This window comes from Polyodon spathula, chromosome 3 (genome assembly GCF_017654505.1).
Source record: "Polyodon spathula isolate WHYD16114869_AA chromosome 3, ASM1765450v1, whole genome shotgun sequence".
NCBI lineage: Eukaryota > Metazoa > Chordata > Actinopteri > Acipenseriformes > Polyodontidae > Polyodon > Polyodon spathula.
Genome location: NC_054536.1, coordinates 87579414 through 87600812, shown reverse-complemented (window position 1 = coordinate 87600812; position 21399 = coordinate 87579414). Strand labels below are relative to the sequence as shown.

The window sequence follows — 21399 nt, the reverse complement described above, 5'->3', positions numbered from 1 at the left end:
TGGATGGGATAAATAACATGATAGTAAACATGCTGCATATATGAACTTTATTAAAGAATGCCAGCTGCCCTTGGTAAACGAGTTTGGGACTGTTTCTAATTGATTTCCACAACCCAGGAGGCCTCTAAGGATAGCATGTCCTCCGCTGCCATCAAGGGCTGTGCATGAGCTTGCTGCCTCGACAGTAGCTGAAGGACCTTGGCCATCTGCTACATGAGGTAAATAATGTCCCTATTCTGCCTTGAGCACTTCACCCTTTTCATCTGGGGAGAGGGGGAGCGACTACGAGGTGTAGCAGAGGAGCCTGAGCACAAGGGATCGCCTGCCAGCGGCTCTGCGAGAGCTGGAGGAGCAGGGGTGGGGGCCTGAGGGCTGCTGGAGGGGGTGCCTGCCCTAACCGCGTGTAGTCGCACACCTGGTCAGCGTGTATTGTAAACCAAAGGACACACAGGAGAAAGCCGTGACGGGTGGACGGAGTACAATAAACAATAAACAATAATAATGGGAACACACTGCTGTCATTGTTTGATTTTTAAATTTTTTTTTTTTAAAGGCCCAACTCACCGAGGTGGGCAGGCCGAGGCAGCTGCCGCAGTCTACTCTACTGCGGGGCTAGTAAAAATACATCCCCATGCTGTTGTTTTTTTTTTTTAACTCTAGCACAACACAGGCAAGCGAGAGTACCGCGTATGCACTGCACATGTGCCAGCAAGGTATTTCATCAACAACAAATATATATTTTGTTTACATTTAACTGCTAATAGCAGCCAGCAGAGTCGCTCAAAAGTGGGAGTAAGGTGAAGCCTAGCCCCGTTGGAGGATGTGCTCCCATACGAGTGAAGGCTGGAAAGACAACAATACTTACTCCTTTAACCATGTGCGGTCCTATGTCGGACCCGGTTTGACATTACATTTTCTCATTTCCAGTCCGATGTTGGACCTAGTCCAACATCATCAAAAAGGCGTCATACACATATCCCTAGTCGTTTTTTTTTTTTCTGGAAAAAGCCAAGAGAAGCTGAAAAAAAAAGGAGGCTGATCTGAGCACTACGCATAGTCCCTTCACCACAGACATAACACAGACATAAACAAACAAAATAGCTGCTTCCCCATTCAGCACTCAAAGAATATGTTTTTGTTATCGTAATAGAATAATGACTTGGATATCATTATTGAGGAGTTTGATGATAAATCGAGTGATCAGGAGATGATTTATCAGTATGCACTACTATGAAGAGATATGTGATAAATACAGCAAACGAGGAGTGGGGCAGGCCTGGAGATGCAGTACTGTATGTCCTTTTGATATGCAGTGCCTTTTAAATCTGTTTTACTGTGAAAAAATTACTTTTAAACAGCGCGTGTAAAATAAACAGTTTGTGTTAAAATAAATTAGACCCGACGCACCTGACAGGCGCTGAATAAACGGACCGCAAAGGGTTAAATCAATACTGCACAGGCAGTCGACTCATGTACCACAGATAGAAAGCAGCAGCCTGCAATGCTACAGTATAATTATATACAGTGGTTTTTCACTCATTTATTTCTGGGCACTGTGTTAGTCTCCATTCATGGCCATTAAATAAACTAAGTTTCACTTATCTTTGAACCATTATAAACTGTATTAGAGAACCAAAACTAAAATGTGAGTCTACAGTATGAAAAGACAGAACTGTAGACAGGTAACTTAAAAGTCTATTTTTATTAGAGCTCACACTATTTAAGTGTACTTGTTCTGGCATTTAAAAACAAACAAACAAAAAAAAAAACAGTTCTAGGTCAGGTTAGTGACAGCCTATCCATTTAACATTCAGCATTGTCTGTCAGCCAATTTATCCAGCTGCATCCTGTACCCTAAATCCTACAGTAAACAAGTAACACAGGGGAGGGAAAAAAGTAAAGATATGAAAACAATATTGTTTTTGAAATCACTATATGTTCCTGAGATATATCCTGACATTTCACTGAGAAACGTTTGTTTTTCTTCCATACACCTGATTATCTCTCTTGGGTCATTTTTTGGCAACTGCTTTGTCCTTCCTATTTTAGGATATAGGGAGTTTTTCTTAGAATAACATACAGCAGTCATCCCTACTGGGAGATTTACGTCAAGTTATTTCTTGAAAGGTAATATACAAATCCAGATATTCACTTGTTACCTCTACAGTCACATTTTGCCCAGTTCTTTCTAAATTGGGCTTGGAAAAATACTATAAGAACACGGGACAAAATGACATATTATAACAATTGCAGGACATGCATTACCATCTGTTTAAAAAAATAATTCAGGGTTACAGATTTTCTCTGGTCTTTAACTGTGCATTTCTAATTTTCAGCTTTCGCAATGCATGTCTCTATGATTTTCACAGGTATACACCTTGAACTGTATTTGCTAGCAATTGGAATTTCACAGTAGTCATTAAAACCCCAAATCTTATTTCTTCCTGTAACGTGTCCTGTAGAGAATAGAGAAGTACATAAGTAACGCCTCTGAAATGTTGACTACATTTAGAAAAAAAAAAAAAAAGTATATTTACATTCATCACACGAGTCTACAAGTGTTTAGAATGAAGTATCTGGAACTTGGTTTGTCTCTTTGTAATAAACAATACAATACAAACTTACTTTTTATAGCGCCATTTGCTGTGGAACTTTTTCTCAATATCACTATAAAAAATTAAAAAAAAATACTTAAACATTTTTTTTCTTTTTCACAAGCATATTTTAATGTATGAAGGCCACTACACACCAGATGCTTTGCGATTTTTAATTGGGCAACAAGATAACAAGATTGGGGAACTTTTGCAGTGACGTGACCATACACGCTTGAAGCGACACGGACGCGAATGGACTGACTGAAAACTGCCAGATCTGCAAAAACTATAAAAAAATTGCTGTTGACAAAACTGAGATCAAGACTGGTACATATTCGTCAACATGATGTGGAAATTATGAACGTCTTCTCTGACAGTATTTGAATGGAATTAAATCATGCATATGAGGGTTATTCAGTTCCTTCAAAATGGACTCCCGTATATTACTTTCATCTCTGTAAATTTATAGTTGCGATAATCTTTGTCATCAAGCTCTGCGTACTTTTCAATGGCAAGTATAATTCTTTCCTCTGTCATTTTGGTCACTGCTTCCCCTTGGTGGACACCATGCATTCAAGCTGTTCTGTAATTGCTCGATTCCCTTGTCACGTGAAGAAATCGCAAAAAATGGTTTGTCGGGTGAAAGATACTTGTGAAAAGTATAGGTTCTATTCATTTTGTCACATCACTGCACATTTTCGCTGCACATTTTCGCTGCACATTTTTGCCTGCTGCATCGCGTCTGATGTGTAGCGGCCTTTAAGAGAAGCATAAACCAGAAAACTTAAACAGTTAAAGGGTTTAATTTACATTGAAATTGATTTAATTGATCAAAATGGGCCAAAGACAGAATTCCCTAAATCAGACCAGTGAATAGGGCCGAATGTTTCAAAACTTGTGAAACAAATACTGGTGCTTGGTTTTATATATTCTGGTATAGTCACATTAACAGAAAACATTCACAAATTTACATTTTTAGAAAGCAGGTGTTAAATTATTGTTTGCTAAAAGGCATTTAACATCATCTTTACATTCATTTAATCATTTGACAAATACTGGTAGTTTAATTAGATTCCCCCAAAACAAAAAACAAACAAAATGAGCAAGGTGTTTAAATGGTTTTATGGATCATCAGAAGTTGTTATATTCTGTAGCATGTTAGCATGAGTTGCATCTGTGTTTTTCACTGGACCCATAATCTGTTGTGCAGTAAGGAGCGCTATTTTTTCACATGATTACATTGTCAAGGTTAACTTGCCAAACATAGTATTATATATATATATATATATATATATATATATATATATATATATATATATATATATATATATATATATATATATATGTCATGCAGAATGTGACCGTCTCCAGATGGATTAATTTATTACTAAGCTGAAGACAGTCACATGTATACAAACCCACAGCTTTGTCTGCGCTTGCTGGTTATACACCAGCACGATACTTGTTTGTTATGTTCTATGTCTGTTTTGTCTGTCTGTTTTGGCAACCATGCTGTTTTCTTTTGCAAAGTGTTTTGTTTGTTCAAACTGTTTATTTATAATATATCTGCGCAGCAGCACCTTCACTTACCATACTGTTTCCTGTATTTCCTGGTCTGACGTCACCCACAAAGCCATCTCTGTTATATATAAAACACTGCTCACAGAGCAAAAATAAATGTTCAAACAAAAACAAATCTCGAACACAAACTGACACCAACAAGTACTGTTCTGGTGCTTCCCAGCACGAGTACTAATTGCTTTCTTTTCTTTTTACTTTCGTTTTAGATTCTCTTTCTGCTCACTCACTCACTCACTCACTCACTCACTCACTCACTCACTCACTCACTCACTCACTCACTCACTCACTCACTCACTCACTTGCTCGCTCACGTTCCTCCTTCCAAACACCCACATGGACTAATAAAAGCTGCTGGTTTTTATTCTGGTGACCATCTCCAGATTAGCAATAAATTAATCAATTAATCAATTAAACTGAAGATGGTCACATTCTGCACTAGGATTTACTGGGCCCTGGTGCCAAGACTGTGAAGTGGTTTTCCATACGTAATGAAAAAAACGGACAACAATTAAAAAATGTGGCATTTCGAAATCCAACATGAAATACTGTACTACTATCATGCTGCCTTCCGGTATGCTTTTGTGATATCTTTCTGCAGTTTCTTTGATTACATGATGTTAAATAAAACATCTAAATTCTGCTAATTTACTTTAGTTTTTTTTTTTTTTTTTTTTTGTCTCAAGCCAACAAAAAGGAAAGTAGATGATGCAAAACTTTTGGCTATAGCTGTACCTGCGGGGCTTCACCATGTTTCACTTTGTGCAAACCGGGCTGTTCCACCGAACAACATGTTCCACGGCAGGAAGGTGGAACACTTTCGCCAAATCAGATTGTTCAGTCCTGATCTGTCTCATGAAATTACGCCTTTAGGATCACATCTCCCAACAGAGCAATCACATGACTTTAACAATGATCTATTGCCAGAGTGCTTGGTGCATCCCGCCTCGGGATAAACAATCTGCCAGCTGTGATTTGCGAATTTGAGTTTTGACTGACAGTTCACCAATACTTGCTATGGTTTCTTTTTCTAATTGCAGTAGATTAGATGGCACTGTCTATATTTTTTTACATCTAGTCATTAAAGTGGGTTAAGAAAAATAAAAAAATAATTGACTCGGCTCAAAGGCTGGGCCTGGGTGCACCCCTGTTAATTAATTCACGCAGTCTCACAAGGTGTCATATATATATATATATATATATATATATATATATATATATATATATATATATATATATATATATATATATATATATATATATATATAATAATATTGTAGGTTATATTAAAAATAAAAACATGTATTGTAAAAGGAGGTTCTAGTGTTAATGAAATGTAACTTTTAGATGTTCCACAAACACACACACAAATATAAATTCTAAGACCTAAAAACTTGTAGAAATTATATTTTATATAATTCTCTGTGTGTGTTGGAAAGGTAACCAGACAAACAAGTAGCTAAGGTGTGAATTAATTTCTCTTATTAAATGTTTTTATCTTCATGGCAACGCATGAAGCTCTCCTCACGATATTCAGAGTCGTTCTTTTCCTACTCAGTAAGCAGACACAGATTTTTCAATACCCCCTCCCCTAAATGACTCTGAATTGAGTAATCTGCATTGGAACGGACGATTTTAGTTTAATGTTCAGAAATTCTCAAATAAATAAAAAATAAAAAAACAATAACTTTATTAAACAATTAAAGTTTTACTTGTCAGAGCAGCTTATAGTTTATTTGGACAGTGCCAGATATCTTAGTGGAGCAATATTTAAGCGATACACCCATCGATGCGGGCTCTGCCGTATGGTAGATGACAGTGACTAGAGTTATGCGTCCCGTGCCGTTAAGCCGTTATGTGTCCCATGTTAAGTGAAAAAGCTGGTATTTGTGCGCGGATTGATTTTAAAATATAATTCACAGTTAAGCACTTCAACGTTCCAGTGGGCATCAATGCTGATTGGCTGTTGGTACTCAATCGTTTTCTAATACTGAATTGTCCATGTCTGGGTTTGTTGTTGTTGAAAGATGCCGTCTCTGAGCTCCAGTTGAGCTGACAGGCTGTGATTGGATGACTCGGCAATTGTGGGTACAGGACTGGTTGCTGCCGTCGGTACACATTTTGCTGGTTTTGGTGGATAATAAAATACATTTGTACCAATTCTGTCTAGTAGAAGCCCAGTGAAGCTGGAAGCTGATTGGCTAATGATACTGAGTCATTTTCTGACTTACATTATCATTAGCTGTTCATTAAGACCAACGCACCTGTGCTTCTGACCGTGATAAAATCAACGTAAGTGGCAGACAGCATTTTTCAGCCAGTCACCACTTACATGATCTGTCTCTGGTGTTCTGTGAAACTGGAACTGGTTTAATTAGATTGTCCTTTTCTAACTCTGATACAAGCCATTTACATCTTTTGAACATCCCAAAACATGCTGTATTGTAAATGGGATGCATACTCCTGAGAAACACAAAGCTTGTTATTTCTCACATCAGCTCTTGCCTACTGCTATTCCCTAGGCTGTGATGGTGGAGTTGGTACAGAGGGAAACTTGTCCCTTTAGACTTTGCTGGCTTGACAGCCTTCTATTTAAAGAGTGTAGAGTTCTTTTTTTTTGTTCTTTCTGTAAATAGATTGGCTTTTTGAACCACTGTTAATTGTTTTACAGTGCAAAACTTAACAATAGAAACATGTATTCATTCGATTAGGTTTGTTTCCCGGAACTTGAGGTAAAAAAAACATAATAATAAAATAAAATAAAAATCTTCCATAATGCTCCTTTCAGGCACTTGCGACAACATTTGCATATCTAAATTGGATCAGCCTCAATAGTTTCCCCCTCCCCATCTTGCACCCTTCGCCCGCAGCTGCTTGTGCTCTGAAAGGGCCTGCTGGTGGATCTGGATGGAGATGTGTGTTACTCAACTTGAATGCCTGCAGTGTAATACATACCAGTTTCAGCAGTTTATTGATTTCTTTGTAGATGTCAGTGAGAAGCCTTAAATATACAGCTATGGCCAAACGGTTTGCATCACCCTATATAATTACCAAATTGTGCTTCATTAAGTCGTATGAAACCTGCTGAGTAATGTTATGTGACTTACTTACACACCGCTTTGTAGTATATATTTAACGAAAAACTGACAAAAAGTGAAAACTGTAGCATTTCAAAATCCAAGATTACCCTGAAAACACATTAGTGTTGACACTAGCACAACAGGGTGGATAAACTTGCATTGCATTATCAATGACCTAAAATAAAAGAAATGTTATAATATTGTAAAACTATGTTAAAAACACTATTTTATAATCCAACAATCATATAGATATAGTTAGTATTTGGACATTACAAAATGGCACTGTATTGCTTAAAAAAATTGCAGTAGAAATTGCTCTAAGATCCAGTGATTGGTACCGAAAGTTCTGGATAGAATTAGAACAACTGAAAGGTACTGTATAAACTGTATTACCTTATTTGGCAACATTGTTATCCTTATTAAAGGCTAGTGCTGAATTTAGAAATACTAAAATAAATAAATGGCTAGAAGTCTTTTTAGCCTTCAGATGCTAGGTAATATTAAGCAAATATAAGTATATGTGACAGGTTTTTCTAGAAATTCTAGCATGTTCTACTCAAGGGTAAATAAGCAGTACTGAGTGTCTAGTGAGAAATGCCATTCAGTGGAGGGTCAGTCTATGTAAATTGGAGTGTGACAGAGACAGAATGATTCTTGGTGCTAAATCTCTCTCCCGACCTGTGAGGGTGCTGTGTAAAGGGAAGGTCAAACAATTATTTCCCAGGGTTAGAAGGAAGTCGGTCATCTAGAAAGGGGACAGAGCTACGGTACACTAAATCATGGACCTGGAAGGGAAACAGCGTGGCAGCCGCAGCATGGAGGAGCAGATGTACTAGTTAACCAAGGGGTCATGATTGACGGTACAAAAGGGGGCGCAGTGAAGTGATCTTTTCCTTGTTATGGTTAAGCTGAACCGAAAAGACGTGTGTTATTATCGTGAGTGTTTTGTTTGTTTTGTTGTTATTAAATATACTGTTTGTTGTTATTTAGATGGCTAACACAATCTGGAGCTGTCACCAGAGGCCAGAACAAACCCGGACTACACTGCACGAATAACTTTATTTGCACTACCAACACTTTAGCACTCACTCTGGACTTGTGTATGTGTTTTGTGTTACGTGCGGGTGTATAAGATTGGGACTATTATTACCCGTAGATTAAAACAGTGCAATACATCTTGCTGTATTGTCTGCTTCTCACTGTCTCTTTGGATTATAAAAAAAATAAGATTGCACCTGGATTACCGTTGTCTGTATGTTCATTGATCACTGCTGCATTCCTGCACCTGCACACTGTTAACCACATTGCCACATGGAGTAATAGTGCAAATCAGTGTAGTGCAGCAGGGCCCAGAGAAGGGAATTGAAGGAAGCATTTGCAATATATCTTTGATTGAGAGGTTTATGTTGAATGTATCCATACAGTATATATTTATTGATTTTAAGCAGCTGCAAATTAAGTGATGTAAAGGGGACAAAGAAAATCAGACGCGTACATGAAAGAATATGAGCAATTAACTCTCCCTGGCAACACAACAATGAAAATTCTGCATTGATACATGTGATTTGGGCAAAAGGGGAAGTTGTTAATTAAAAATACAATTAAAATTAATACAGACTGCTCTCTGGATATTGTACTACAATCTTTCTTAAAAGCCAAGCCATTGTTTTGCAGAGAACTCATTTGTTCAGTCTTTGTAAAGCTAATTATTCTCAGCATGCAGTGTCTAATTGGAAAAGGCACATGCAGAAATGGTCTTGTCTTGCAAGAATTAAAACCAATCAGGTGAAATAATTAGGTGAACATGGTGAATAAGGTTATTATAATGTAAAAATAATATGTATTTAAAAAGTCATAGTTCAGAAGATAATAGTACATTGTAAGCTAATTAAACACAATATACATGTGTCATGTTGGGTAAAAGAAATGAAATTACCCATACCTAGTGTCTGACAGAAAGAAACGTTTAATGAAGTGCTATACAAATTCTACATTATTCAAAGCTTCATGACTTGGCAGGGGACAAAGCCTTGAGTGAGATCACAGATGTTATGGCCTTAACAGTAAAGTAATAGAGTATTTTCAGTTTGGCCATGACTGCCATTAATGTTAAGCGAGAAGAGAGCTGAGCGAGGATGGTCAGGTTGGCGTTTGACCTGTGCTTCATTGTCGCCCTCAGTGAAATAATCTGAGCCCCACAAGGTAAGGTCCTTCCTTCTGTAACTTCCTTTGACCAGATATGTTGTTGCCTCCATCCTGTTATAATACAGCCCTGTGACAGAATATAAGCAAGGAGAGTAAGCAGTTGTGTGTGTTTAATATATATAGTAACCATGCACTATATATATGTGTGTGTGTGTGTGTGTGTGTGAGTATAGTTTGTTGTATTATTAGTAATTATCCCCTGCATCTGGCTGTCATTGTAAATCATAGCCAGGTGCAGGGTATTTAAAGAAAGCAGACAGTCTCTTTACGGCTGCTGTGTGAAGAGCCTGATTGTGAGTCGTAGTCCTGAAAGGTAGCATGTGAAAGCCTTTTTTTGAATGGTGTTGTGAAACATATTTGTAAATCTGTGTGTTTTGTTTTTAGCCGGTAAACAACCTAGCTGTCCAGTTATTAGTTTAGAGTTCCAGTTTGTGTTTAGTTATTGCTCAAAAAGAGCTAGGTGTTTATTTTCATTTTATTTATTTTTTGTGTTATTAAAAATAGCACGTAGGTGCTTTGAAAGCTCAATCTCTCTGTGTGTGGAGTCTATTTTTAAAGGGGCTATGAATGTGAGAGAGTGCAGCTCAGTCACAACTGTTTGTGAAGTGTCGGTGATAGACCAACAGGGTATTCAATGAGCTCTCAAATGATGTCAGATATTAATGTATTTATTCTACTGTAGAAAGTGTGCTGTAACTTGCATAAAACATGCCTAGATTTAATAAAATGTGTTTAAATGCAGTTACCAACTGACCAAGCTTACCAGTATCAGTCACCCCCAAACTCAATACTTCATTCTCGTCTAGCACCCAGATACCCACAAAAACCTACATAAAACAAACCTGAACCAACTGCCATGTATTAGTCTAGGGCTTTTCAGTCTCCATGTTACAATTGGGGACAATGTTGTTATTCAAAACCCCTGATTAAAGTGCCAAATACTGTATTTGTAATTCCCCTACGATATGATGCGAGTCTGAGGCTAGCAATCTTCAAAATAAATGAAGAGACCAATAAACAACATCTTACTGATAAACATCTTACTGATAATAATGAACAAGATCTAACAATATAAGTACACCTTAAAGAAAATAAAAGTCACAACAAAGCATATAATGTTTTTAAGACAGACAATAGAGCCCCAGTCAATGTGACCGTGAGTCATATATCACATGTCACAGTTTAACATCAGTGACTGCTCTCCTTAAAGACAGCCACCCTTTCAAGTGAGGAGCAGAGGAGTAGCCGAGCATGCATCTGCTTGTGCATGTGAACAGCACAAAGACTTCTTTCTGGTCTCTTCACTTTCCTCTTCATGCTGTTCTTTGTTTAAGCCAGTAGTACACAAATGCATTTCCCTTAAGAGCTTGCTTAACTTAGTATGTTTAAAAACATTTTATTCATAAGCACTCAATTTAATGCACTAGGTAAGACATTCAGTGTTGTTTTTGTTTTAGTTTCAAAGACCATTCTACTGTAATTGTATTTGATCAAGTTGCAAAGACCATTCTGTTATATTTGATCAAGTTAATATTTTGTTTCTTAATATCAATTCATGCATTATAAAAGGACACAGTATAGAAAAGGTTATACAGTACATTCATTATTATGGTATTAAAATCATACCACTGACGGAGATTAAGTTGGAAGTTTCATATTTGAATTATTGTCTGTAGTGCTATATGTGAGAAAGATCCCAATAGACAGTGTCTAAAACCCCTTTCACACTGGCATACTCTACCCGGGTCAGGGCCCGGTGTCATGTGGTTTGGTTATGCGATTACACACTGCTTTTGATAAAGCATGGTTGACCTGGGTGACTGACGCAAGTAAACAATGCACATATCGATGCCCCGGAAGCAGCTTGTTACAGATGCTTCCATCCAAGCTTCTCTGTATTGAACCGTCGTCCCAAATGTTGATTATAGCAAACGTTTCTTCATCCCTGCTGCAATCTGGATCATGGCGCGTGTGTCTCAAGCAACAAAAATATGGCTAAACAGAATAAACAGAAATGTTCCTTGCAGAAGTGAAACTTTCACACTGGATTGGCTGTTTATCATTTCGTCATCCATTGTGCATTTTGTGTTGCTCAACACAGGTTAAAGCGTGTTGACCCACATCCTCATGTGGGTCGCTGGGCCCCGGGTTAACCCAGGTATGACCTAGGTATGGGGTTTCACACTATGTGGGATTGTGAACCGGGTAGCCAGAACCCGGGTCCGCACCCATATAGGAGTGCCAGTGTGAAAGGGGCTCTAGAGACTAGAGGCTCTTGAACACCAAAGTATATACCTGAGGGTTGTTATACATTTGCTTGGATCATGACTTCCCCACTTATCAAGATATAATCAACTGATTGTTGAGTGTTTTTCAGCAGTAAGCAGCAGAGGAAGTGTAATGCTCCCTGTAACAGGGAGAGATCTGTGCTGACTCTGCTGGCGTGTTCACGGGCTGCAGGAAGAGGGCGGCAGTCGTCCAACAACCACCTGTGAGTCATGGCAGTGACACGGGGAGGTGGGAAAGTGGGTGTGTGGACTTTCCTCCTCTCTGAATGGCTGAGAGGCGCGTCTTGGGAGATTGTTAGCCCTACAAATTGACGCTCTGTTGTTTCCTCAGATCTGCCCTTTTAAACACGTAGAGTGCGCGGAAACGCTGGTCCACGACCGAACAGAACGGAACGGAGGTTCAGAGCGAGACAGTGAGGGAGGGGAACCCTTGGGCAGATCCCTGAATAAGGATAGCCGAGCAGGCTAGGTAGCCGGCAGCGTAGGACGGTGATCCGGGTCGCACGGGCAGTGGTGACCGGGATATTGCTGCAGAGTGCAGCACCTTTTCTTTGTAGTTTTGTTACTGTTTTATTTTTCCCGTTTCTTTGTGCCTTTGATTTTTGTAGTATTGTTTTGAAGCACCTGCGAGTGCGCCTGAACTGTTTACCCTTGCTTGGTATTCCCGTGGTTCTGTTTACCATAGTTGGCAAGCAGACCACGGACCAACAGCGCCCTCTGTGGGCTAAAGAAACCCAACGCGCCCCTGAAATAAAACTGGGCACCTGTGTGGTGTTTTCAATTGCACCTGTCTGTCTCCTGGTCAGTGAATTACCCACACCCCTTCCACACTCCCTTTCTTATCTTTCCAAATCACAGCCACACAAGCGCGATATGCTTTTGAGCCCTTAATTCTCTTCTAAGAGGTGTGGGAAAAGGGTATAAAATAAACAAATGTGATTCTGCCACCTTCAGCGTTGCACTTTTGTTGTTTTTGGTGCCTATTTAAGCAGTCAGAGGTACTGAATTATTGCTTTTAGTCCAACACCTGCAAAAAGGCTAAAACAGGAAAGGGTTTACACAGTGGCAGGCATCTCCAGGGAGACTTGCTGCATGTTTACTGTTAACAATGGCTTTATCAGTTTTGCTTCTAGATGTATGAAGTGCTGGTGCATCAACACAGTTGGTTTGCTGATCATTTTAAACATCCATTTGCAAATTACTGCTTCATTTAGTGCTTTATTTATTTAGTTAGTTAGTTTTGTGTTATGATTTAATGAAATACATACAAGAGGAAAAGCTGGTTTAGGGAACTTGCTACTCAGATGGACTGAAATTTTTTTTTAAAACTCAAATCATTTCTGGGTTACTGAATGTTTTGAAAATCATCTGAGATTCTCTTGCAAGTTCTTGACTGCTGTTAATGAATATTTATTTCTTATTTTTGTAGTACCATAATTCACCAGTGCATCTATGCAATTGGTTTACGGGACCTTTTTATTCTCGCTCTCACCCTCCTCTCTCTCTCTCTCTCTCTCTCTCTCTCTCTCTCTCTCTCTCTCTCTCTCTCTCTCTCTCTCTCTCTCTCTCTCACTGGTGTAAATGACTATTGCTACCTCCCAGACCCAGATAACCTGCTCAATCAGCTGCAACCCCCTGTGGACAGCTGTCTCTCTCGACTGATGGAAAACTGTCACTATCTGCTGAATAGAGGAGAGAGAGAGAGGAGCAACGTCAACAGTAGAAGAAGCAGGAACCAGCAGCAGCAGTGACGGCTAAGGGATCTATTGTTCCCTTGTGTTAGGCAGTTTTTATTCTTCTCAACTGACAATCAGCACCAGAAGCTGAGAGAGGTGACTTACGACACCATTCATGAAGGAATACTAATCTCACCCCGTCTCCCAGAAAAATAAATATACTTTTCCACAAAGGCTTTCCCGTTTATCTGGTGGATTAAAGCATCCAGCTTGAGGTATGGGGCTGAGAGGGAGAGGTACATTCTTATTTAGTGGTCCAAAGGGGACTGCTCCATCAGCCCATTGCGTGTGGATGGTTATGCTCCTGTTTGGAATCTGGGGTGCTCAAGCACAGCCTGAAAGAGACACTAAATCTACATATGTCTGGAAAACAGGTAAGTGATACTTTTTTTTTTTCTCTTTCTGCTCAGTTTAAATATATGTTACTGTATTTAATTGCATGATTATAGTTGGGTGTTTTATTGCTGCCCTGCAATGGGTTTGCTGCCTGATGTATCCCATACAAGAGGTACATGTGCCAAATTAGCACAGGAACGCACACATATAGTCATGCCCGTGACAAGTGATTCAGTTTTTCTTTATTGCAGTGGCCAATAAGGAAATCAGCATTTTTTGTCCTAGCAACAATTTTTTTCTCTGAATTTTATTATGTTTTTAATCTAAATGAATATCTCCTCAGTTTGCATACTCTAGAGACCAAACCTCATCCTTAAAGTGGTAGAAAAAAATAATCTTGAACTGAGCCTCAATTCTTAAAGTACAGTATGCTGAAGTGCTTTTAGAGTTTGTAAGACTGTATTTTAAAGACATTTGTACATTGAAGCCATTTTAACAGTTACAGTCTGTTCCCTGCATGCGTTTGTTGCAGAATATATATTTACAGTCTGTTACTACTGTTTTTATAGGAAGCTTTGGTTTGTAAAACTCTTACGGTTTGTTCATTAAACTACATTATCTCAACATTTTGTATTGAAAATGTCTAGTCCATTGTTTTGGCAAGTAATTTTAGGGAAGAGAATAGTTAATGAGGTCAGTTTCTAGTAAATCTGCAGTTTTAACTTTGAAATGGATGCTGGTTAATCTAGTAACTTCTATTTTTTATTTATTTTTTAATAGCTATGATCTCCTATTTTAGCTTTAAACTTCTGAAAACCTCCATGTTAAAAGGAAAGGCTAAATTAAAAAGTAACAAAAGCATAGATCTCCATGAATGAAGGGAAGTGATAACGATAAAGAACCGAAAGCAAGTGTGATTGTATAAACAGGGAAGAAAAGAAAGCTTTCAAACAACATTTCTTAAATCAAAATACATAGCATGTGTAGTGTTTAATCCTTTGTGACCACACATGTCAGAATGGATGTTTTGGACAGTAGTCTCCCCTAAGTGGACCTCATCAGGAGCTAACATAACAGCGGTATAGTATACAGATGAAGAGCATTAATCATTTGGATAAGGGCAATGACCAGTAAGGACTGTCTGCTTTCCTGGACAGAAAGTGCCCCTGGCCTCCTGCCATGGAGACAGATCAATTTACAATTACACTGATATCCTGCATTTTTAAAGAGGTTCCAGCTAGCCAACAGCTGAGTAAAGACATTACAGGGGAACAGATTTATGAAATCAAACACAAATCATCAAAATGCAGCAGAACGCATATATATATATAATATATATATATATATATATATATATATATATATATATATATATATATATATATATATATATATATTTTTTTTAAACAAATTGAAAAGCAATCAAAAGAAAAAGTTCATCCAGATTTCTTTTTTGCTTTACAAAGCTGCATCAGTTTCAACAAATTGTAGTCAGGATTGCACGGTCAGTGGCTGAGCGAACCTGTGTAAGAGCGAGCCTGTGTAAATTAGTGTGAATGTTAAGCCCTAGTGACCCAGTGACATGACTTCATTTAATATTAAAGCATGGTAAGCTACAGCTTCTGGTGTTGTAGGTTGGTCTTCTCCATTTCATTGTTCTTAAAACCCTCTTTTGAAATCAGTGTTTTCTGTAGAGACTGCTTTTACAGTTTAGTTTGGCAAATAACAGTGCAAATGCACATGTTAAAATACCAACCTTAGGAGAACAATGTTTTGGTATGGCACAATATTTTATTGAAAATTACATTATTCACTCCAATGCAGGGAATTACGATCAATATAGTTTCAAGAGCACATCACCCTTTGACTATAGATCTCATTTTAATTGACAGTTTTATTAATTTATCTTTATATTTGCTGTATAAACATTTCTTTAAGAAGGACATGCAGCCTAAAAATAATGTTTTGCATGAAATCTCCCAATTATTATTATTTTTTAAATGAAATAGCTATTATAATGTGTACTCTGATGAATTAACATACACCTGTTTTGTGTTAATTGTAGTAACATTTATTAAAGACTGCCTCATTTTCCAGTGACAAAACTATAATAAACTAGACAGTACTGTAAATAGACTTCAGCTCATGTCTTCATCAGTCAACAAATACAGTTTTTTAATTTATGATTTGGTGTTTGAAATTACGGATGTTTGAAATTATACAGTTTTATGAATAATTATAATAAGTATCAAATCTGTAGTTTAGTTCGAAACAAAGTTTTTTTGGAAAGGAAGAAACACAAACAAACATACACATGCATATCTAGCAGTACTCATTGGTTTTAAATAGCTGCATTTTAAATAACTCAATACAGTAGATGTATTTAAAATAGTTAATTATCTTTTACTTTTAATTTCTTTAAAAATCTTTTTTTTTTTTTTTTTTTTTTTTTTTTTTTAATTTCCAGTGCGGTACTGGATTCCCTTACACTTCCTCCCTTTGTGCGCTTCATTAGTTTTATTTAGTGGACTGTCACTGTGCACTGTGATGTGTCAACATCCAGCCAGGAGCATGCCTCTCAGAATCTGGAATAATTAAAGGAAAGCTGAAGGAATTGGTGGGGTTCGATCACACTAAAACAGTTGCAGCTCCCATGATTCCAGTCTTTGACTCTCATGCCAAAACAGACCAGAGACTGTTCAAAAAAGAAAACAGTCAATGTGACAGGAAATCAATCTTGCTTTGCTGACTTGGTTGTGGTACAGGTGCACATTCTGTTAACTGCCACTGCAGCATTTCATAATCATCATTAATGATACCAGCAGATCTATTTGTTTGTAAAACCACAAATTAAATATCAAACATAGCAAGTTAGTTAATTCCCAGAAATGTGTCCAAATAACCTTTTGTGGTTTTAACAGTTGCACAGACAACAGTTGACCAAAAGTTATGTGCCAGCAAGGTTTTTTTTTTTCTCTGAGTGTAAACATAGAAAAATAAATCTCTGTAAAATCAAACAACAACAACAAATATATGAAATATATAAAACCAAGTCACTCCCTTCACACCGGACATTATCAGTCATTAATTACCACATATGCTGTACCAGGTAATGCCTACTTTGCCAGAATTTATTGGATAATTAATGTCTCTCTTAAAAGGAAAGGCTTTCCGTGTACAGTATGCAAACAGAATAATTTGATCCCTGTTTTTAAATATATCAGTGTCCTGTCCTATATTGACAGCTTTCACTGCTTAGCCATTAAAAACGTTTGTGCTAAAGATTACCAGACATGCTATCTGCTCATGGATGATAGAAGGCTTTCTGTCTCCCTCTTGACCCCCTAAGTCTAAGACAGTTGTTGTTCTAAACACAGAACAACACAAAGTGTTCTGCTCATCACCACTCAAAACTCCTAGACACGTTAACCTCTCTTTTAGTCTCACCAGTGGTGCTTAGCGGTACTAATAAGCAAATACTGTATTCTTTTGTAACTGCAAGAAATGTAGTGGGTGTTAATATGCTTAACAGAGCATTGAATGTATAATGTTGTACTCCCCAATGTTGATGTAATTGCACATAGTAGACAGCTATTTCGCAATTTTGTAACTTGATCATAAATAAATAAAGTCTTATAAACGCAGTCTTAAAAATACCACAGAAACATAATAGAGGCACATACTGAACCGTAACATTTAAAAACAATGTTTTATACATCAACATTGTAAAAATGATTTTTAAAAAAGTTGTAGCATATCTGGTAACCTTTATACTGTACTTCTGCCTATTGTCTTTACCTATTTTTCCAACATTTATACATGAAGGTTTATTACAATGAGCGTTTAACTATTTATTTTGTAGAAGCCCATCCAATACTGCTGACACCAGCTACTTGCCAATGTTGAGGCTTCAGCTGCAGGTATTACATTTGAAAGCACAGACTCCCGCTGAGAGAACCGCTGACCTCAGCAATGCCATGCTGTTCTCAAACAGGTTTTCTGCCTTGATATAACTACAGATTTTTTTTATTTGTGGAGCAGGAGGGGGCACAATGAAAAACAGTAAGCAATGTTTTAATACTGTCGATGGGCAGCAATCTATAGAAGTGATTTGGGGAAGAGGAGAGCACTGGGAACTGATAGCAGGGAGATGCTGACCCAGATAGCATGGTGTTATTCACTGAAGTGAGCCCTTCATGACAACACAGTAACAAGTAACAACATGGTCTCTTACCTTAGGGTGCATTGTAGCTCCATTGGTTGTCCTTCGGTTGCTTGCTTTTGGGTGAGCAGGCATTATTCCTACATGTGATGAAACCTACTCAGTTCTACTCAACATGAATAAGATCAGATTGTACGAAAGTACTTTATGTAATTATAAAAACAGTTTACATTGTGAACTGTAATTAGAATACAGCATTCTTTCAATATTTTTCCTTGATAGTTTTCCTCAAAAAGTTATTTTTTTGGCATTCATGATATTGACAAGAAACACCCCTAAATGAAATTCATGTACTGCATGAACATTGTAAAACCAAATGTTTAGGAATTAAGTATACATTTTGGGTACCAGATTTTGCATACATGTTAGTGTTTAGTTTCATTGTTTTAAAAAATACTTAGGACACAAAAAGCTTTTATTCCTAAACTTTTGGTTTTAAGGTGTAGCAGATTATGTTTTCAAGTATACCTCGAAAGCCTATAGTTCCATATGAGTTACAAAATGTTTCCAATTAAATTATTATTATTTTTTTTCACCAACAAAATGTAACCAGGGAATTACTTTGAAAAAAGAACCATGACTTTCAGGGAAAATGCAACAAATCCGAAAACAAATATTTGTCTCCGCCTTTTCAAATTGTTCGACTATGGTCCACATCTCCCACTTAGGATTTTCCACAGGCTGAATGGGCTGCTGTTGAAATCGGAGCAGAGCTGAGCTGATGGAGGATATCCCTGGATAAAAAGATGTGATGCTGAAATAGAGCTCAGGAAAGCTTGTGATTAAAGCTTGATAGCAGGGTGTGTCTCAGTCACAAGAAGTCTATGCCAATCTGGCATACCGTTCTCACAAGTGTATAGCAATGCATATATACAAGGAGAAAATGTATGCTTAAATGTACTACACTGTGAAATAAAAATGACCAAATACAGCGCTTATCTCTGATTGCCAAGTCAAAATACAATGCATGAGACAGTTAAGGAAGACCGAAAGGTAAAAAGGTAACGAATTGAACTATTCTCCTACATTTAAAACTGATGCAGTGATTTTAATATACTGTGAAATATCCTACTAACTTACGAAACCTTATATAACCCCTGTCAAGGGTTTTTATCAACTAGCTAAATATCAATTGTTATGTTTTTTTTTTTTTTTTTTTTTAGATTTGTTGCTAGACACATGCTTTGAATTATATTGACAGTTACCAAAATAAAGTTGATTTACAAAGTGATCAATCAGTTGCAGTCAAAACTGTCAAAAACATGTTTGCAAGAGAAACTGGTCAAGTAAAAATGTCATATTAATACAGTATATTTTACAGACTGTATTTGTTGTCGTGCCATTATGTTTTGACTCCTTAGTGGGGAAAAAACCCAACAACAGCAAACAAATTAAATAAAATTGATTCATTATTTATTTCTTTATTTTCTATTATTGAGGTTTTACTTCTATATAATTCAAGATACAGATACAGTATTTCATATCTGGGCAGTTTCATAGCATGCTGGAAACTGATGCAGAAGCCATTCTTCATATCAAGATTTCAAGTAATATTAAAAGGAACTGGATATATCATATTTCCAAAAATCTGTTTCTATAAAGAAAAACAAATACTTTATTTAACAATGGTGCTTTGATTCAATTCAAGTTGCCCAGAGTTTGGAAAAAGAGATCCATGGGACAATCACATGTATGTGGTTGACTTGTTTTAGGCAAGTGCACATATAGCCATTTATTGTGTTTCCCAGGGGCAGGATGAATGGGCGGTCATTGTGTTTCTCTTGAAATCATTTTCTACCACAGTCGTTGGCTACCAATGAGTGCTTCCTGCCTGGGGGATCCCCTGCTGCCTGCGAGATTAGAACTGGCTGCATTTTGAAAGTGCAATGCCCCCGGGATTCCTAGACCTCCCCCAGAGAAAGTGATTTGTTCACTTTTTATTTTAGTTAAACAGTATCAGATAAAAAGAACAAAGGAGAAGCTGTGGTGTGCTATTAAACAGAACATGTATTTTTATGTTAATATAACAGTCATTAAAAAATTAAATCTGAAGACAAAAGATTATAAATACTGGTAATCATGCACAGCAATTCTGTTTTGCAAGATTAACATATACTGTAAGTCCAGTTGCTCTCTTTGTTCCTATACATTATTGAATGTAGCCTTTTGATTCCAAAACATTTGGTGATGAGCAAGCAGCAGCCACAGGGAAGTAAGCAGCTACCTTATCTTGTGGTGATATGAGGTTTAGGATAAATGTCCAGTAGTTTTTTTTTTTCCTTAAATCTGTCAGAAAGAACTAATTGACTCTTAGTAGTATATATTTTCAAACAGCTAGGTCATCTGAATAAAATAACATTTCTCTTCTCTGTTGACAGAAGGACTTTACTGGTTCAAATTATTCTTAAATGATGTGATTTGTTTTACCAGAATTATGTTAAGGGGGCTACAATTCCTCAATGGTATTTTCTACTTACTTGAGCCTGTATACAGGTGTAACAGCGTTTCCAAAGTAGTCTGTAACTAGGCAATTTCAATCCACTTTTATTTGGGTTATGAAAGCTGGTTTACGTATACTGATCTTCTGTATTTGCTCCATGACAGGGGAACAAGCAACGTGAAGTCCAAATTTAAAGACAAGAGCAATGTTATTTAAAATCAGGTTACGTTGGGTTGAGCAATACATGCATGTGTCCTGTTAAAAAGCCACTGGGACTCGTGCAGACTGTGGTTTTGGACCGCATACACTTCACTTACAGTATGTCTTCTGGGATGCATTAATTTAATTCACAAAAACAACATGTACTGTCAACAATGTTAAAGATTGACTGATTTTGTGTGGAATATATGCACAATTCAGACACTGGCAAGGCAAGACTAGTTTCACCATGCCCAACTATTCCTACTGGGAACTTTCAAAATAATTTGTTTAATAACTCATGAAACGGGTACAGTGTTGTATCATTAAGGTATTACTAGTACTTTGTATTGGTTTGTATAAGGCCGGAATAATTCGGGTCGCTCTTCTTTGGATCTTTCTATAGCAGCAATATCTTTTTTATAGCGATGTGATCAATACAAACATCACTTTTGAACAGTAATTTTGTTGGCCTTTTTTATATAAAGTCATAGACCAAATAACTGGGTGAGGTTATAGTCAAGCTTCATTGTGTTCTGCAACAGTGTTTGCCACTCCTCCTACTTTTGTGTCGTCTGAAAATTTAAAAAGTTTGCTTACACCAGAATCTAAATCATTTGTAAATTAGGAAAGCGAGGACCTAATACTGATCCCTGTGGTACACCGTTGTTTACCACACTCCATTCTGAGGTTTTTCCTCTTAATCATTACTTTTCTGTTTT

At 37.3% G+C, this 21399-nt stretch overlaps 1 protein-coding gene across 6 annotated transcripts in view; it reads left to right on the top strand.

The window, feature by feature from the left end:
• The window catches only part of LOC121313576 (thrombospondin type-1 domain-containing protein 7A-like), a 191860-nt gene that overhangs the window by 27055 nt on the left and 143406 nt on the right, over positions 1 to 21399 (top strand). For all 6 annotated transcript variants that reach the window (XM_041246256.1, XM_041246260.1, XM_041246254.1 and 3 more), the window contains exon 2: positions 13348 to 13855. In XM_041246256.1, coding sequence (XP_041102190.1) covers positions 13699 to 13855 — 157 coding nt within the window. In that variant the 5' untranslated portion in view covers positions 13348 to 13698. The remainder of the gene's footprint in view (positions 1 to 13347; positions 13856 to 21399) is intronic.